At 35.6% G+C, this 19,340-nt stretch overlaps 1 protein-coding gene across 10 annotated transcripts in view; it reads right to left on the bottom strand.

Moving 5' to 3' along the window:
* Positions 1–743: 743 nt before the first annotated feature.
* The window catches only part of WRN (WRN RecQ like helicase), a 124,865-nt gene continuing 106,268 nt past the window's right edge, over positions 744–19,340 (bottom strand). For all 10 annotated transcript variants that reach the window (XM_043454658.1, XM_043454654.1, XM_043454660.1 and 7 more), the window contains 7 exons: positions 14,401–14,476; positions 14,055–14,167; positions 11,820–11,934; positions 10,771–10,902; positions 8,024–8,186; positions 4,467–4,681; positions 744–1,521 (listed from right to left, as the gene is read on the bottom strand). In XM_043454658.1, the coding sequence (XP_043310593.1) occupies positions 1,402–1,521; positions 4,467–4,681; positions 8,024–8,186; positions 10,771–10,902; positions 11,820–11,934; positions 14,055–14,167; positions 14,401–14,476 (934 nt within the window). In that variant the 3' untranslated portion in view covers positions 744–1,401. The remainder of the gene's footprint in view (positions 1,522–4,466; positions 4,682–8,023; positions 8,187–10,770; positions 10,903–11,819; positions 11,935–14,054; positions 14,168–14,400; positions 14,477–19,340) is intronic.

Raw genomic sequence — 19,340 nt, 5'->3', positions numbered from 1 at the left:
TATCTGAGTCTATTGATATTTCTCCCAGCACTTGTGCTTGATTCAGCCTGCCATTTCGCATGATGTACTCTGCATTTAAGTTAAATAAGCAGGGTGACAATATACAGCCTTGACATACTCCTTTCCCAATTTGGAAGCAGTCTGTTGTTCCATGTCCAGTTCTAACTGTTGCTTCTTGACCTGCATACAGATTTCTCAGGAGGCAGGTCAGGTGGTCTGGTATTCCCATTTCTTGAAGAATTTTCCACTTTGTTGAAAATTGATCACAGTGATCACACTTTGTTGTGATCTACACAGTCAAAGGCTTTGGCATAATCAATAAAGCAGTAGATGTTTTTCTGGAATTTTCTTGCTTTTTCTATGATCCAATGGATGTTGGCAATTTGATCTCTGGTTTCTTCACCTTATCTAATTCCAGCTTGAACATCTGGAAGTTCACAATTCACGTACTATTGAAGCCTCACTTGGAGAATTTTGACCATTACTTTGCTAGTGTGTGAGATGATTACAATGATGTGGTAGTTTGAACATTCTTTGGCATGGCCCATCTTTGGGATTGGAATGAAAACTGACCTTTTCCCATCCTGTGACCACTGTTGAGTTTTCCAAATTTGCTGGCATACTGAGTGCAGCACTTTCACAGCATCATCTTTTAGGATTTGAAACAGCTCAACTGGAATTCCATCACCTCCACTAGCTTTGTTCATAGTGATAATTAAATAAATTAAAGTTAAGAAAATATATATCTTTATAATTTTCAGTAGGAAAGACTTTTTATTATTTGAAAAATAACAGAAATCATATGTAAAATACAAAGTACATAGCTGTCTAGTGCATTTGGTCTCCTTTGTTCTATTCTTTTGTCTATTTACACAGAACCCTAAATGTTTCATTTTCACTGGTCTGGCCCACTAGTACCATTTTAAAATGTGTACAAGAGTGTCTTCTAAAAATAAAAAAAGAACAATTTGTAAAATACGCATCCTTCATGTATAAGACAGAATTCCTGTAATATAGGAATATTTCATATCACACACATAATCACTGTACAACTCCTAATCTGTTACCGATATTAAATAATTGCACATTACATACTCCAAACATACCAGGAAAATAACTGAAGAGATTAGAAAACAGGCAATGACATGATTTCTTAAAGCAATCTCATAGGAAGGTAACTTAAGATTCTGTCCTAGGAGATATTCACTCAGACTCTCAGAAGACTCAACTTTATGTGGTTTGCCAGGCTGTTTTAAAATGCCAGCTATTCAATAAATAGGTGAGTTTTACTTTAAAATTAGAATAGTTTTTAAACAAACACTCCCTACTCTTTTCAGAAATGAAATACAGCTTCCCTCTTATAATACAGCAGGACACATAATTCCTCTGGCAGCTGCCAGTTCAACTAAAAAGACCCTTCTTTTTGGTTTTGGCCGCTGATTTCTTGCTGGTATCAGGTAAGGTCTCATTTCCTCTGGCAAACCACTCAGGTAATTTTCTCTTGGAGGTTTCAGATGAAGTCTATAGGAAAGAAACAAACAAAAACAAGTATATATATTATATATATGTATACATATATCTGTACTGCTGTGTGCTAAGTCATTTCAGTCATGTCTGACTCTTTGCACTCTCATGGACTGTTAGCCCGCCAACATCCTCTGTTCATGGGATTTCCCAGGCAAGAATACTGAAGTGGGATGCCATGCAGCAGATCCTCCTCCAGGGGATCTTCCCAACCCAGGGATCGAATATCTCCTGCATTAAGTTACTAAGTATACACCCATCATCATTCCCTTTTCAAATAAAACAAAATAATGATAACTACAGAGTTTATTTCTGCTTCAAAAGTAAACACATGAGAGCCAAAATCAGTATGTCATTTGTTTAGGCAATTACCTGCCACCCTGTTACGTGTTTTTAGACACTCAAGTGTAGACTCTCATTTGGGAAGGAAAGAACTGGATATTATTTCAGATCCATATTAACCTTGGGTATGCCAAAATGGTGAATTTAATGTTCTGAGGAAGGCATCTGCTTGAGCATGTGTACACACACATACAGTTATATTAGTGATTAAAAAAGCACACATGTCCATCTACACTGGTGGACAGACTTGGAGGAGTTCAGGCATCATCAGAGTTGCTGAGACATCACAGGTACTCAAAAAATATTTGCTCAGTAAATGGGGAAAAAAATGATCTTTGTTTCGTAGACTCTTTTGAGGATCTGCTGCAACTAGGGATCCAGTTAGGAAAAAAAGACAAATGTACACATGCACGATATTTTGTCTAATTCTAGGGGGTCCCTTGCACCAAATGAAGCCTCAGAATTCTATGTTAAAAGTCTTTAACTTTTAGGGGAAAAGATTAAACCCAAAGGCAGTGGTTGCCTACTATATGATCTGTACAAGCAGATCCAACATATAGAGAACAAAAGTTTCTTCTCCTTTAAGAAGAAATACCAAGCAATGGGACAAAAATACTAAAAGGCAAAAATTTTTTTAATTTCCTGAAATAAAAATTTAAAAGCTTCAATTTAAGAAAACTTGCCACCAATTTTTTAAAAACTACATATTTAAAGAATCTACTGTATACCTTAGTATATTAATCAGAACTACCATTATCAAGACATAATCTTCCTCCAGTAAACAGCATTCACAACAGATGTAAACCTAATGATGCATCAGCTAATAAAGAGAATTTGTTTTGGCATTATCTTTTATTAGAAGCCTCATAATTGTAAAATGAAAGAGACTACGGAATACAACCCAGGGCGGTAGAGAAGACGAATGTTAACACGTGAAGGATCTTGAAACGTGGCCTCCAACAGACTCTACAGCGCTCAGAGTAGCTTTCTATACTGGAAGGCGGATGGAAGAAAAACTGGCTGGCTGGCTCACTCATCTCATAATCTACTTCCCAGCCTCAATATTCTTGTTCCCCTAAATGGGGAAAAAGAAAAGACTAAATCTAGTAAGCTTAGTGTGGTTTCCACCCACTTACCCACCCTCTCCACAATACCCCCATTCCGCACATATACACTTGGTTGATTCATGTTGTACAGTGGAAACTAACGCAACACTGCCAAGCGATTACGTCCTAATAAAAAAAATATCTCCACTTGGTTGTCAGAATGAGATATTATTTCAATAGGAGGAAAGCAAAAATGTTACTGTGTGATTGAAACAATATTTCACTATAAATGTGCTTCAATATTCAGGAAAGATAATAAGTTACACCTTTTCCTGTATTGACAGATACAGCTGGGAAAAAAATAAGGTCTTAGGCACTTGGTATATAGATTTCAGGAATAAAAGGCTGGGAATAGCAGCCAAGTTTCACTACCATTGCCCAACATCTATCTTCTTTAATGCCCTTCTTATAGCTAATCAATTGCCAAAATAATGTAAATAATTCCAGGTAAGCAAATTTCATTAGGTTATCTACGACATGAATATATACACATCTAACTGAAGGACAGTTTTAAAAAGACCAGTTCCTCTTATTTTTAAGCTATTGAGAAAAAGAGTTTAACTGTTGGAAATTTTATAAAGATTACAACTGAAATAAAGTTCCTAATTCTCTAATATAAATAGTAGCAACCACCTACCATTATGCTGAATTTATCATCCAGGAACTAAAGTAATTTTTGAGTTAATTATGATTTTCATAAACTTTTATCACTGAACTTTAGGCCCAGAAGATATTAAATGTCAAATTTTCAAGTCTTTGCAATCATTTGGTAAAGTCACAGTGTCAAAGAATAGTTATTCTTTAATTACTATTTATCTTAGATAAATCATAGAACAATAATTTTCAAAGCATGTGATTTTAATAAAATATACCATGTAAAATGCTACTAAACTCATGGTCGTTCTCTGATCATGCCAAAGTGCACTGGGATATGCCCGGGGCCATGAGAAACAACTACCCTTGTACCTGAGAGATTCAGTATAACAGGAACACAGCATGAAGAATAACAGAATGACAGACAAATTCCAATATCTAAAAGGTATTTATAATAGAACTTGAGTTTTGGTTTTGCTTTTGACCATGCTACAAGGCATGTTGGATCGTAGTTCTCTGAAAAAGGACTGACTCTGTGCCCCCTGCATTGGAAGAACAGAGTCTTAACCACTGGACCCCCGAATTTTAGGGAAGCCCCTGAAAGAAAGGGAATTTCCAGGTTACACAGTCCATATAAGGTAGATATAAAATTTAAGCTGACATTCCCACACAATAAGCTAGAATAGATGGGATTATATTCTTCTTTTCTTGTCATTAAAAAAAAAAATCTCTTTTCTCAGATCAGATTTATGAAACCAAAGGAAACATAGCACAGAGATTTTTTTTTTTAAAGTAACCTTCTATCAGAATTTATAACACATCAAAAAATACAACATTCTGCTATTAGGATATGCAAATTGAACACTGACAGTATATGAAAATTCTACATATAATTAACACCTCGGTATTGGTGTCTACTTCTTCCCTGCTTCTCTTAGAACTTGAAGAGCTCTCTTCAGAGTCGGGGAAACATCGCTTTTTGTTGGGATCACATGAAGAGTGGCATAGCATTCTGTGTTCACCATCTTTTTCCAGGATCTTGATTGCCATGTGGATAAGGTACGTGTCAATGTTTTCAGGAACATATATTCTAATTAGTTTAATTTTATTGGTATCTGTAAAAGAATTTTTTAAAAAGATTTAAAAGTAAATTACATAGAGCATCACAGAAAATTCTATGAGCTGGAAATAATGAAATATTTTGTAGAGAGGAAGGAAGAAGGTGGTCAGAGAAGATGTTCCTCTTGCAAATGCCTACCCCCTCACAGATCGGAAATGGAATAAACACACGGCCCCTTCACTCCTGCACCCCTGCTTCCAAGACCCAGAGTCAGGTCAGCTCAGCCACTCTGCAGAACTTATGTTTCAAACTGTCTTTTGAGGGCTGCCCTGAGAATCAAAACCCCCATCCATAGAATTGTTTCTAAAGGAATTATGCTTCAAATTTCGAATATCAATTATAAGCTAATTTTTTTGAAAATAATTCTTAAAATAGAAGCTAATCATACTTGTAAATAAGATGCTAATAAAAACGATTCTTTCAATGGATATTGAAGCATAACAAAACACATCAACTATTTAAAATATCTATTAATTGAATATGTTTTCCCAGAAAGATAGATTTTATGTTAAGATCTTATTTGCCCTAACTTTCCACACAAATAAGGGCTGAAAATATCTACTGAAAAATCAAGTGAAACAATGAGCACTGCCTGCACCCCGTCAGTGGTTAAAGAGATCAAATTACCCTTATTTTTGTGGCATGTCCCTTGGAAGCCACCCTTAATTTTCCAGGGACATGCACATTAAGAAGGAAAGAACAAAATTCTTCAAAATATTATCCAGGTACATCATTAAATACACTGCTTAATTTATTAGTAGGCATAGTTAGAATCTCAACTCCATGAAAGAAGCAGCTTAAAATTATGTAAACATGAAAAAAAACTAAAAGAATAAAAAAGTACAAAATTCGTTAAAATATTAAGTTGCAAGGACAAAATATATTTAGCAAATAAGCATGAAAATAATAAGACATAATTTCTCAGTTCTCAAATACTCTATGTTTAAGATTATATCATAATAAAATATAGAAAATTGTCAATTCATGATTGTGCAGAATTTAAATGCCAACAAACTGGTTCATTAAAATACTAAATTATGTCATATGGCTACAGCTAAGTAAAAGATGAAATAACCTATCTGAATCATTAGTGTGACATGGATATCTTCATTTCTTATTATAATTTATAACTCAACAATGTTTCCTTCAGTGAGATAACAAACAGTATTTTATTATGGAAAAATAAGAATTTAAAAATAAAATTTCATATCAATAAATAATATAGTACAGACTATAAATGTACAATTGAAAGAAATAAAGTTTAGATAGAGCTCATGAATATTAACTTCCTCAGTTTTGGCTTTGGAAGTAAACTACAATAATATATATTTTCATATTATCTGTATAATGTATATACAATGTTTGGACAGAAAGAGATGAAGTGTTTAATAATTTAAATTTCATTGTTCTTTGGAATTTCAATTTATGCTAACATCTTTATTAATTCAATTGAAATATTAATTTCAATTTATTATTTAACTCTGAATGAAAATTTGCTATACTCAATATGTAGTAGTAAAGAAAATAGGAAAAGGGGGGGAAAAACTGCACAAGCTCTTTCAGATATTGTATATTATCAAACAGCTTATCAGAGACACATCTTTCTCTAAATCCTAAGAGACAATACATATATAAGGAAAAAAGTAATTCTCGGGTGTTAATATCAAGCAGGCATCTGAGCAAGAAGGCATTTGACTTTCTCTGAAATAGTATTTCCTTCTGCACTGAAGAAAGAACGATTTTATACAATCACGATTCTAACCCCACAAGTAATGACTGTTATTCTTTCTCCGCCTTAACTTCTAGTAAAACGGCAGCTGAAGTTAGGGAGACTGGAGAGTGACCAGCAGAGATGGCTAGCTTCCTCATAAGATACTCACAGCTACGGGACCTTGGATATTTTATCACAGGACAGGATCTGGCCCTCAGGTTTTCAGATTTACAAACCAGTATTAACCTTAACAGAACCAGATGAACCAAGTTCACACAATGCCAATTCATTCATTTCCAGTTATGAACTCACAACTATTATATAGATTAGCAAGCCTAGCACACATTTTCCCTATAGAGACTGCCTTACATGGGACACCAAAACACAACCAGAAAGCTCTGACACAGAAGCAGAATTGGTTGTTAAGGTGTCTCCTCCCTCCAATAAGATCTCGACATAATTTATCAGCAGGCCCTTAAAATACTTGAAGGTCTCATCGACCAGGATTAGAAACTGCATGTGTCTTTCCTTTAAATAAAAGTTGGCAGAACAACTTTAACATGGTATATAGTAAAGAGGGAAACTTAGGTTCCCTGGAACTAACTTAGAGGACTGCTGCTCAAACCTGTGTTCGCCCCTCTCCGGGCCTCTTAGGTTGATCAGCAGGAGAAGAGATGGAGGTGTTCTTCAGTCAAGTCTTGCTCAGGCCTAGAATGAAGGCTGCCTTTGAAGGTAACTTAAATACCTTTGTTCTCATCAATTAAGTATAGTATTAATTGTGATCTTTTTCACCTTATTTCTAACCTTGGGGGGAGAACTGTGTACTTACTCCTCAGTGGGAAAGAATCTGATGTAGTAAAAAGCTTAACTAACTATTTGCACTGTAGCTCTGACATGAGGCTTTTGCTATGTTCTCTGCTCTGTCCGAACAGTCCAAAAAATTACATCAGATTTACCAGATTATTATGATACATCTAGTTTACATTTGTACATTTAGAGTAGGAAAACCCTTCTAATGTACCTCGTCTTTACTTCTGTAAGAAAGGGATCATAATTTTAAAATAGGCAGATTTTAACATTTTCTGTAAGGCAAACAAAGGGGCTTGACCACAGTTGAGGTTCCACAGCAGAATGACAGGAGAAAACCCTTCCACAAGGGGCCCAAGAGACCCAAGTCCATCCCTTCAATTTCACAGTGCCTGACAAAACTGCCTGGAGGAGAAAGGCTAGTTCAGTGAAACCAACGACAGGGAATCAGAAAGATGTAGGAAGAAACTAAGAGCCGGTAAACTATGGGGAAGGAACGTGTGTTTTTTTCCAAGTAATGAACTGGAAATCAGAGAAGGATGCAAGAGCTCTGTTTTGGAGATGGGTGTGGAAGGTGTAATCAGAAGCTGAAACAAACAAACAAAACAAGAATTTCCAATTCAGACTTTCCTTTGAGTGATGATGGGAAGAAAGATTATTTTCCTAAAACAAGACAAAGCATTAGAAAAGCAACGTTTGCATAGTAGCATAAAGGGTTAATGTGATCAGAGTGTAAAATATCAGTGGATTGCTTGTTTACTTCATCTGGGTTCAATGACTCAAGTCATTAAGGCTGCAGACAAGGGTCATGGTTATCACCTGAGTTGATGGGAGGGTTTCGGATAACATCCGCAATAATCTTTTGAATCTCTGGAGTCAGGCCTGCTCGCTCCGTATCAACTGGGTAGCCAGCTTTCACCGCTTGGGACAAGTGCATGCCAACTGCTGCGAGAGGCAGAGTCCTCTTCTCAGCTGTATCTTTCTAGAGCAATGGCAGCAAAACAACCAGTGAGTTTTTTAAGCTTCCACTGGGTGTATAGAAGCACAAGGTCCAAAACCTTCAGGTAGTAAATGTTCACTGAGAAATAAAACAGTGGACTGAACCTTCATTGAAATTTCTCATTTTAACTAATTCTTCAAAATGACTCACATGCTATAACTCCACAGGCGCTGCTGCTTTGTATACTTACTATATTGAATGAAGCAAAACCACCCAGCTTTAGCCAAGAGATCAGTCCCCACCCTTCTGCAATTATTCACCTTAAAAACCCATTAGTAACAGAGAACAGTCATTCTACCTAAATCTAATAGCTGCCACAACCTTTTAAAAATACAGTAAACTGTAACAAATAAACTGTACACTTGAAATAACACATGGTCTTTCAGTTACATGAACTTCCAGGAAGACAAATGCTAAGATGCTTAGAGATAACATAAGGTTCCAAATGTATTCTATAAAAGGTTCTCAAAAAGACTTTAAAAAGTGCTTTAAATGGGCTCTATTCATAAAATAAGAACAAACACAATTTACAGGTGGCTGTCATCATTTGCCTGGTACTGGACTTAACATGAACTATGCTACATTAAGGACACTGTTACACATTTACGCAGCTTTTAAACAAATGCAGCTCCAAATCCAGTTAAACTGTCTGTTAGATAAAACATTCTTCTCAACATTCAGGAAGTTCAATCACTCAGCTCTAAAATATTTCATGATACTCTTTTTTAACACACCTTGAAAGTCTAAATTTGGACTGTATTTGCATGAATGCTGATATTTTCACAAAACAGGGCATTTAAAGCAATATTCTTCATCACTCAAAGGAAGGTTTTTAGTTACTTCCATGTCTACCTAATATCAGGGTTATTTGATACCGGGCATCATGTTACCTAAAACTAATTGTATTATAGCTCCTGATTAATTAGTCCTTAGGCATGTTTAATTTTGTGCTTAACTAGCAAGACCCCCCTCAGGCTCCCAGGAGGCACAGATAATTACACTACAATATTTCACAATAATATACAACCAAATAATAGCAAAAGACCCAAATGAACATATACCACTCCTCATATTTTTAACCATGAATATGTAATATATGAAACTTCATATCCTGGCTGAATATGAGAATATAATTTATTCAAAAAATTTAGAGGCTATTCCGTATTTTCTTAGTAATTACATACAGTTTTACCATACATATTTGGTCCAATTATATATATACAAGCATGTTTAACACGTATATGTAAGTTACTGTTTAAATAAGAGACTGAAGTTAAAATTCCTATTTATTACACAATTTGTCTCAAAAAGAGTACAGTGGAATTATTTGGTTCTTTGTGTAATGGCTTTCGAACTTTTAACTAAGGAGTTTGGCTATCTAAGTAGAACATCTATTAATGACTAAGACAAGCTAGAGACTGTTTATTCTTATTTGTATTGAATCTTAAACAGAATAGAAAATGTGTAATGGGGCCTAGAGCATCAGACACAGAGAATAGGAAAAACAGGCCCTGGACCATACAGCCTGATCTAAATCAATTTAACATCAGAGAGGACAGAAATGTAAATCAAGTGAAACTCAGGGGGAAGCCACTTTCTGCCCTTCTGCCACTAAGAAACCCTCTTCATTTTGTGTATTTAAAAAATCTCCACAACCTTAAGGACGTCTGCCACAATGATGAAGAAACAGGAAGTAAGTCCATTTTTCACAGCAGTCAGATTTCTTTCAAAGAGCATCAAGCAGACATGGTTAAGGAAAAAAAAAAAAAAAAGAACATAACACTAGAGGAGAGAGTGAAAAGCAAGTGTGTTGCTTTTTTAAAACTTATTTCTAGCTTCTTGGACATCCTTCCAGAGATATTCTATGCACTTTTGTATACATACACAAGGATATATGAATATGCGTGAAAGTGAAAGAATTACTCAGTCCTGTCCGACTCTTTGCAACCCCATGGACTGTAGCCCACCAGGATCCTCTGTCTATAGGATTTCCCAGGCAAGAATACTGGAGTGGGTTGCCATTTCCTTCTTCAGGGGATTTTCCTGATCCAGGGACTGAACCCTGGTCTCCTGCACTGCAGGCAGATTCCTTACCATCTGAGCCACCAGGGAAACCCATTTACAAATATATAAGCATGCAAATACATATATATACACATTTATGTAAATTTTTCACACCACTAGGCACTTTCCTTCTTCTACTTAACAGTGTTATCTTAGAGATTATCTATTATCAGTACACACTATAATAGTTTTTTAACTATTAATCCCATTAAAAAAAATAGCTTCAAAATATGGCTGCTTCAACATCCCTAAGCTATAAATGTGTTAATCAGTACCTCTGATACAACCGCTGTAAGATAATCATGTTCAAACTATACTTGCTGATTTTACTAGAAGTAGGCTTAGAAAAAGAAAATGACCTTGTTCTAAAATTAATTATAAAATGAACCAATGTGAAACACTGTAGGATTATAAGAAATTTATCCCAATTTAATACTGAAAAGCTGATAAAATACATTTAGATAAATTTAAAAATTCCCTCTAACTTGAAAGTAACACTTACCAAAGACATTTTCTTATCTTGGAAAAAAGAATACGTGATGGCCACAGATGGTGAAAGTGAGTTGGCTTTATTTTCCAGCACCAAACTTTTCTTCTGCTCTTCCTGTAGTTCTGTGCTTGAAAAGAGGTCTGTCTACACAATTTTAAATGCAGCACAAATGATCAAAATAATATCAATATAATGACAGAATATAAACATGATCAGTAGCTATTAAGGAAAAAAATAACATAACCTTCAAGGAACAGCCCCAAATTCTCCTTTTATGAGAGGCCCAAAAAAGTTGTTTTCTTTTTACATATTGATTTTTAAAAGTAAAATAGGCTACAGTGAATAAATTTTGAATAAATATTTGTAATAGCAAGCATGGTTACAGAACTAAAAATTCCTAGTCTTCTCCTTAAGTCAAAAAGAGAGAATACAGATGAACTATAACGTCGACCGCTCTGCTTCTAAATTAGTCCCCTAATCCCCTGGAAGTGAATAGTGAGTAAATAAACGAAGCTTTAATTTCTATCTATGTTTGAAAGTAAGATAATTTATTAATCCAAAACACAGTACTTATTCAAGTTTTAAAACAAAACCTCTCAACAAAATAAACAGACATATGCAGCCTTGACAACTACTTTAGTATCTTAATTATGTAACTAGTGGGTATCAGTGGGGACAGGGATGGGGTAAGGGGCCCAATAGGGAAAGGAGGTTAAGAGGTACAAAGTACTGGGTATAAAATAAGTCACAAGGATGTAATATACAGCACAGGGCAAATAACCAGTATTTTATAATAACTTTGGAGTATCATATATAAAAATATTGAATCACTATATTATACATATGAAACTAATACTGTAAGTCAACTATACTTAATTTTAAAAATTGGTAACTAATACGTTTTTATAACTGATTTAATATAGAAACTATCCAAATTCATTTTCTAAGTGTCCAGCATAGAAATTAAAATGAAGGGAGAAAATGCTGCTTTTGAAGCATGTTTTAAAATCATCCAAAAAAAGTTTATTCCCTCAGAGCTCCAGTAAACCATAGTATTTTACCTGAACACTATTTATTTGACAGAAATGTCTGATGACTTCCAACAGAGGGGCCAACATCATAGCTTTGCCTTCAGAAACACCATCGATCCTTTTCACATTTTCAACTGTAGTAGGCCTATCATTTTAAAAAATTTAAAAGTCAAGAAACCACTGAAACATTACTACTCCAGCAACAAAGCTGATAGATATTTAGCTTCATACTGATACTCAATAAACATATATTAATGTTTGTTCCAGAAACCAAAAACAATGTATAAAACAAGGAATCAGGTTTTGAGTCTTAGAGGACAACTAAGAGGCTAAGAAACTCAAAAGAAAATTTCATTACTTCCAAAGTTTTTATCTGTAACAATAAACTTGCGAACTACTTCAGGCTTTCAATATTTCTTATTGTGTCCAATATGAAGAAAATGTCTGATGTCTTCATTCTAAAAATCTGCCAATCTAATGATTACTATTTTTCCTTTAAATATCTTCACTTAATATTACAATGTGGTCTTTGAATATGTATTTTTAATGAAATAATTATTATAAAATACATGCAGTATATAATATTATTAGAAAATTCTTCTCTAAAGTAACATCTCTTCGATGAAATTTTTTAGCAACAGAAACAATTTTTGAAAAGGAAGAATAAAAGATAAGTACAATTACCAAGCAACTATTTTTTGGAAATAATTTCTTCTAAATATTTACTGACCACCTGATCATTAAGCATTGTGCTAGGTGCTTTGGAAAACACAAAAAGATGAGGAATGTAACATCTTTATCAGAGTTTAAAATCTAGAGGACACAATACATGAATACCAATAAAAACAAAACCATAAATAAAGCATGATATAGTAAGTGCCACAGAATCATCTTTTAAATTTACATTTAAAAGTCCTTTATGAATTCCAGAGAGAAGAATCACTTTGATGATAAGAACATAGAGGGCTTCATCAAGCAAATAATGTCAGATCTTAAAGGATTTCCTAAAAGGAGTTTTGGGGAATCAAGGGAACTACAAAGCAGAAGCAACACTGTAAATAAGTATATGGAAGCTGAAAAGGAGACTTAAACAAATGTTGAACAATCTAGGTAAGATAAAGCATCAAAATTCTGTGACTCAGATGGAAAAGTAGGTTTAAATCTATAAATGTAAGGCCTTGAATTGTGAGCTAAATAAGTTAAGACGCAGTCTTGAAACTTCAAAATAACCCAAAGGCTCATTTAATATAGTAAATATTTTAAGAGCCTCTTTTGTGTCCTGTATTTATATGCATTCAGAAGAACCATGATATTTACTTCTTTTCGTAGAGAGGGAACAAATCCTATTTGATGGTCACCAATCCTAAATCTGTAAATTGGGCAGATAATCTTTTAAGCTATAAGTGATTTGTCAAAATTATATTAAATTCCCTGGTGGCTCAGACAGTTAAGAGTCTGCCTGCTATGCAGGAGGCCCGGCTTTGATCCCTGGGTCGGGAAGACCCCCTGGAGAAGGAAACGGCAACCCACTCCAGTATTCTTGCCTAGAAAATCCCATGGACGGAGGAGCCTGGTGGGCTACAGTCCATGGGGTCGCAGAGAGTCAGACACGACTGAGCGACTTCACTTTCACTTTCTTTTAAGTTAAGACTGAGAAACTAGTTAAAAGTAAAGCATGGTAAAGAATGATTAATTTGTTATTCATATATCAGATGAGACAGAGAGAGAGAGAGACTGTTAAAAGAGAAACTAATTAGAGGCTTTTACAATAGTTCAAAGGTAATGGTCTGAACTACCACGCTGTCACTAAAAAAAATGAAGAAAAGCATAAACGGATTACACAAGGAACAATTAAACAAAAAAGTCTAAAAACTATATAATAAAAGATGGGGCTATATGTTAGAAGAGTAAAAGTAACATCAGGTATTAAAGAGGCATGATGAGGAACATGATAGTATGACTAACAAAATTAAGGAATTCAGAAAGTAGAGTTCTGGTATTTGCATGAAATGCACATATGGGGGGTTGGTGGGTAATGTGTTAAGATTTTACAACATATCCTGGTCTGATTGCTGAAAACAGCTGGTTTCATGTAGAAATGTAGGACTAAAGCTCAGTGAAGAGATCACTGGCATCAACATTGGAGATGTGGGAACCACTTCTCAGATGTGACTGCTGGAGAAATAGTCATGATACCACTTAATGATATATTTCACAAATCTATTATGTTAAAAAAAAATAAGTTAAAATATATAAATAGTTTACCTCATTTTGGCCATATCCACCAATATTTTATTTGTTGCCAGAATAGCCGGAGGAACATCCATTGTATTGGCATGTTTCTGCCTAGCTGCTACCAATTCGCCATATAATGCAGTCTGAACAAAAAGCAAATAAACAACATCTGTTTAAATGTGCTTAGAAAAATCCAGTCCTTTTATTTCAGAGCTTCAGATGTTACATTTCGTCCTAGGATGAAAAAATAAACTGAACTGTATCTTAGCCTCTTTGTTAAAGAACAATTTTTAAAATACTGGCAAGAGAATTTTAAGCATGCTTAGATTCATAACTATCTTCTCAAAAAATAACTGCCTTTCTACAAAAGTCATACCTGAGTCTCCTGCTCTTGAGCTGAAATAACAGGTTCTGAGGACTTGTAATATTTTCCTGGTGATGACACTATGATGCTAAAACAATTAAAAGAAAATTAATAACAAAAACTTTTCTTTCTCCAAGTTCACTTTTTATTTCGCCTTCCAAATGAGAATATCTTTCCAAATCAACATTAACACTTGTATGTCGTAATAGCAGTAAGGTGACTGTTACTTAAATGACAGCCTAGATTTTAAACATTTTGGATCAAATACATACATTATAAAGGTAAAGTTAAAACTGTAATCTGAGTTCATCACAAAACTGGTGTAATTAAGAAGAGCATTTGCCTCCTCCTCAATCAAATTCATTGAAAGAAAATACTCCTTTATCCACACTGAAGTAAAATAAGATGTTTTTAAACCAAGAGGAATACAATCTATAATCCTTCTTGTGACAGCACTGTTAATAATTTATAAATTTATAATAATTTTTGGTCGCTGAGGAAAATTAGCATGGATTTAATTAAATTATTCACAATTTTCTTCAAAATCAAACTAACAAAAATAAGCCAGAAGGTGTAATTTTGCCTTTGACTCCTTAAAAGAAGACTTCAAAACACCCAATTAGCAAATATATGAAAGGTGTTAGGCAGCACATTAGATGGAACACCAACTTCTACAAGAGGCATTTCTCACCGATAAATTACTTATAAAGAGGAAAAGTTATAAAAATGAAATTGTATGGAACAGCATATGTAAAACATGTCAATTATAAAGAGGAAAAGTTATAAAAATGAAATTGTATAGAATAGGATATGTAAAAGATGTCAAAGTTAAATAAATTTCTGCTTTTAGGGGTGAAAGAGAAGAACATGCTTGGTATTTAAGAAATGCTTATAAATTTCCCCGGTTGCAAGGGCTCAACATCTACAGCATAAAGACTTCAATTTTAACATTATCAGATCCTATCACTAAAACAGATCTGAACATGAGGAAAGACAACTCCAGTTCAAAGAATTAGTCATATCAGATTACTCAAGACAATTATAAATTTGTTTGAAGTAATATATTTACTTTTATCTTAGTATATATGGAAATCTTTATACACTAATAGACTGTTTGCAAATTGTTACCTTAAATTGGTTCTCAGAAAAATTTTGTTATCATATATACTGGCAAAATTCTGGCTAGTATACCCCTGAAGCAGAAATACATGTGGAAGATGTTTGATAGAAAACATTTTGCCTTTGAATGCTATTACAATTATACAGAAGGGCTTCCCTGGTGGCTCAGTGGTAAAGAAGCCACCTGCTGAGGCAGGGGACATGGGCTTGATCCCTGGTCCAAGAAGACCTCACATGCCATGGAGCAACTAATCCCATGTGCCACAATTATTGGGCCGGGGCTCTAGTGTAGAGCCCGCGCCCTGCAGCGAGAAGCCAGCGCAATGAGGGGCTCACACACCGCAGCGAGAGGAGAGCCTCCGCAGCCACGAAGACCCAGCACAGCCAAACATAAACAAAACTAGGAAAGAAAGTGCACAGAAGAGAAATTCAAAATATATCATGAATGTCATCAAAGAGGTTAGTGAAGATCCTACACCCATGAATCAAGAAGAGATTGCTATACATGGTTCAACAAAGACGACAGAGGATGAGAAATAGTTCTTAAAAATTAAAATTCTGATAACTAAAACTGAAATCTCACTAGATGTGTTAGTCGCTCAGTCGTGTCTGACTCTTTGTGAGCCCATGGGCTGTGGTCCGCTAGGCTCCTTTGTCCATGGGATTCTCCAAAGGCAAGAATAGCCTTTCCCTTCTCCATGGGAACTTCCCAACCCAGGGATCAAACCCAGGTCTCCTGCATTGCAGGCAGATTTTTTACCAAATGATCCACCAGAGAAGCTTCTTACTAGATGGGAGGGAATACAAAGGCAAGAAACTCTCCAAGAAAATAAACAAATGAAAACAGATTGAAAATTGGATAAATTAAAAATTAGTAATAGGAACATTAAAAATCAAGAAAACAAAGAAGATAATTAAGGGAGCAGTGGTCATAGTAACAGTTTGCCTTAGCATACAGTATTTGAGCATATATAATAAAAACAAATTATTTATATGACCAAAACCTGAAACATAATTTTGTTCCAGGGAAGCAGAGGGATTGAAGGTAAGGAAATGAGGGAAGTGGATATGGGAAACAAGCCTTAGTTTACCATTACAGGATATAAGCAGAAAATTTCTAAAATCAGTTAAGTCAAAAAACAGTAATCTAAGCATGTCAAAAATATGCAGGCAACCTCACACCTGTCAGAATGACCATCATCAAAAGTCTATGGATAACAAATGTTGAAGAGAATGCAGGGAAAAGGAAATCCTTGTACAATGCTGGTGAGAATGTGAACTGGCGCAGCCACTACAGAAAACAGTATGGAGGTCACTCAAAAAACTAAAATTAGAGTTGCCAAATGATCCAGCAACTCCACAACTAGGTACACAGCCAGAAAAAAGCCAAAACACTAATTCAAAGATACATACATGCCCGTGTTCACTATTTATAACAGCCAAGATATGGAAGCAACCCAAGTGCTCATCAACAGACAAATGGGTAAAAAAGATGTGGTGTATAGATATACAACAGACTATTACTCAGCCATAAAAAGAATGAAATTCTGCTATCTGCAACAACATGGATGGACCTAGAGAATATTATCTGTAGTGAAGTAAGTCAGAAAGAGAAAGACAAATACTGGATGATATCACTTATGTGCTAAGCCTGCCAGGCTCCTCTGGCCATCGTATTCTCTGGAGTGGGTTGCCATTTTCTCCTCCAGGGAATCTTCCCAACCCAGGAATCGAACCCATGTCTCTTACATCCCCTGCATTGGCAGGTGGGTTCTTTACCACTAGTGCCACCTGGGAAGCCACAATATCACTACATGTGGAATCTAAAAAATAAGAAAATGAATGTATATAGAAAAGTCACAGGCTTTATACCAAAGGGAAGAGGGAGGAGGGGAGGGGCTAATTTAGGGGAATGGGATTAAAAGTTATAAACTACTATGTTTAAAAATAAATAAGCAACAAGGATAGCACAAGGAATTGTAGCCATTATCTTGTAATAACTTTTAATGGAGTATAATCAGTAAAAATACAGAATCACTATGCCATACACCTGAAGGAAGTGAAAGTGAAAGTCGCTCAGCTGTATCCAACTCTTTGCAACCCCATGGACTATACAGTCCATGGAATTCTCCAAACTATATTGTAAACCAACAATACCATTTTATAAAAAAGGAAAGATGAGTTATTGAAAACAATAGCCCTCTCTCTTAGCCTTTTCCCCACTTTTTCAGCCTTTCAAAGAGAAATGTACAATAAAAATAAAATATATGTTGAAAAGGGATTTTTTTAAAAAAAAGAAATATGGAGGCCAATTGCTTCTATAAAACAGAACATGGGTTTGAGAAGGGTGTGAACTTATGCTTTGTTATACGTCTTTAAGTGCCAATCAACTTTTAAAAAATTCACATGTATTATTTTGATGAAAATTCAAATGAAATTTAAAATAATAGTTATTGATATATAAGCATCATTATCATTTCTGTACACTAAGCATGTACATTAAAATTAACTACTGGACCACTCCACAGGTATCTCAAAGTTGGGTTTGTCTATCACTAAAACTCCTAAGTTAACTTCATCTCCTAAACATACAACCCTTCAAACCTGGCTTCCTCTTACAAGGCTCAGTGAAGGAAATGGCAGCACTTACCCTACTCTCAAAGACAGAAATCCAAGTGTCACAGTCAAGTCCTCCATTTTTATCAACCCGTATCTGTTCAGTCGCTGAGTCCTAACAATTCCATCTCCTAAATATCTCACAAATCTCTTCACTCCACGCCTACTGCCACTTCCCTTGACTATCTAACATCACCGCCTGCAAACGGCACACCAACAGCCAGCCTTTCTACTTGTGTCTCCACAATGCTGCTCCTCCTGCAATCCATACCCTCCACAGTCAGAGTCATCAACCACAGGTCAGCAAGCTAGGGTGCTCGGGCCAAATCTGTCTGTTCTGGCAAAGTTTATAGCTAAGAATGGCTTCTGTACATTTTTTTAAAGCTTAAAAAAAATCAAAAGAACATTTTGTGACATGTGAAAATTAAATGAAACTCAAATTTCAGTGTCCCTAAATAAAGTTTTATTGGAAAAGAGCCCTGCTCATTCATTTTCATATCATTCATGGCTGCTTTGAGGACGTAACGGCAAAGCAGTGTAGTTGAGACAGAGATCAAGTGAAAAGTTAAAGTCGCTCAGCCGTGTCCGACTCTTTGCGACCCCATGCACTATCCAGGCCAGAATACTGGAGTGGGTAGCCGTTCCCTTCTCCATGGGATCTTCCCAACACAGGGATCGAACACAGGTCTCCCACACTGCAGGCAGATTCTTAACCAGCTGAGCCAGCAGGGAAGCTCAAGAATGTCAGAGCAGGTCACCTCTCCCTTCTCCAGGGGATCTTCCTGACCCAGGAATGAAACCAGGGTCTCCTGCATTGCAGGCGGATTCTTTACCAGCTGAGTTACCACGGAAGCCCACCTGGCCCTCAAAGCCTAAACTACTTCCTATCTGACCCTTCATAGAAAATGTTTGTCAACACCTGTCCTCAGTCATAAATTTGATTATGTCACTGCCCTGCTGAAAACCCTTCCTTGGCTCCAACTGCCTTTATGATCAAATGGAGTACTTGAAAGGAACTGGATATTCTTGCTGTTGTTGTTGTTTAGTCGCTCAGTTGTGTCCAAATCTTTGCGACCCCGTTGACTATAGCCTACCAGGGATTTTCCAGGCAAAAATATTGGAGTAGGTTGCCATTTCCTTCTCCAGGGGATCTTCCCGACCCAAGGACTGAACCCACGTTTCCTGATAGCAGGCAGATTCTTTCACCACTGGGCCAC

The sequence above is a fragment of the Cervus canadensis genome, chromosome 31, assembly GCF_019320065.1.
Source record: "Cervus canadensis isolate Bull #8, Minnesota chromosome 31, ASM1932006v1, whole genome shotgun sequence".
Taxonomy (NCBI): domain Eukaryota; kingdom Metazoa; phylum Chordata; class Mammalia; order Artiodactyla; family Cervidae; genus Cervus; species Cervus canadensis.
This window is presented reverse-complemented; position numbering and strand designations above follow the sequence as displayed.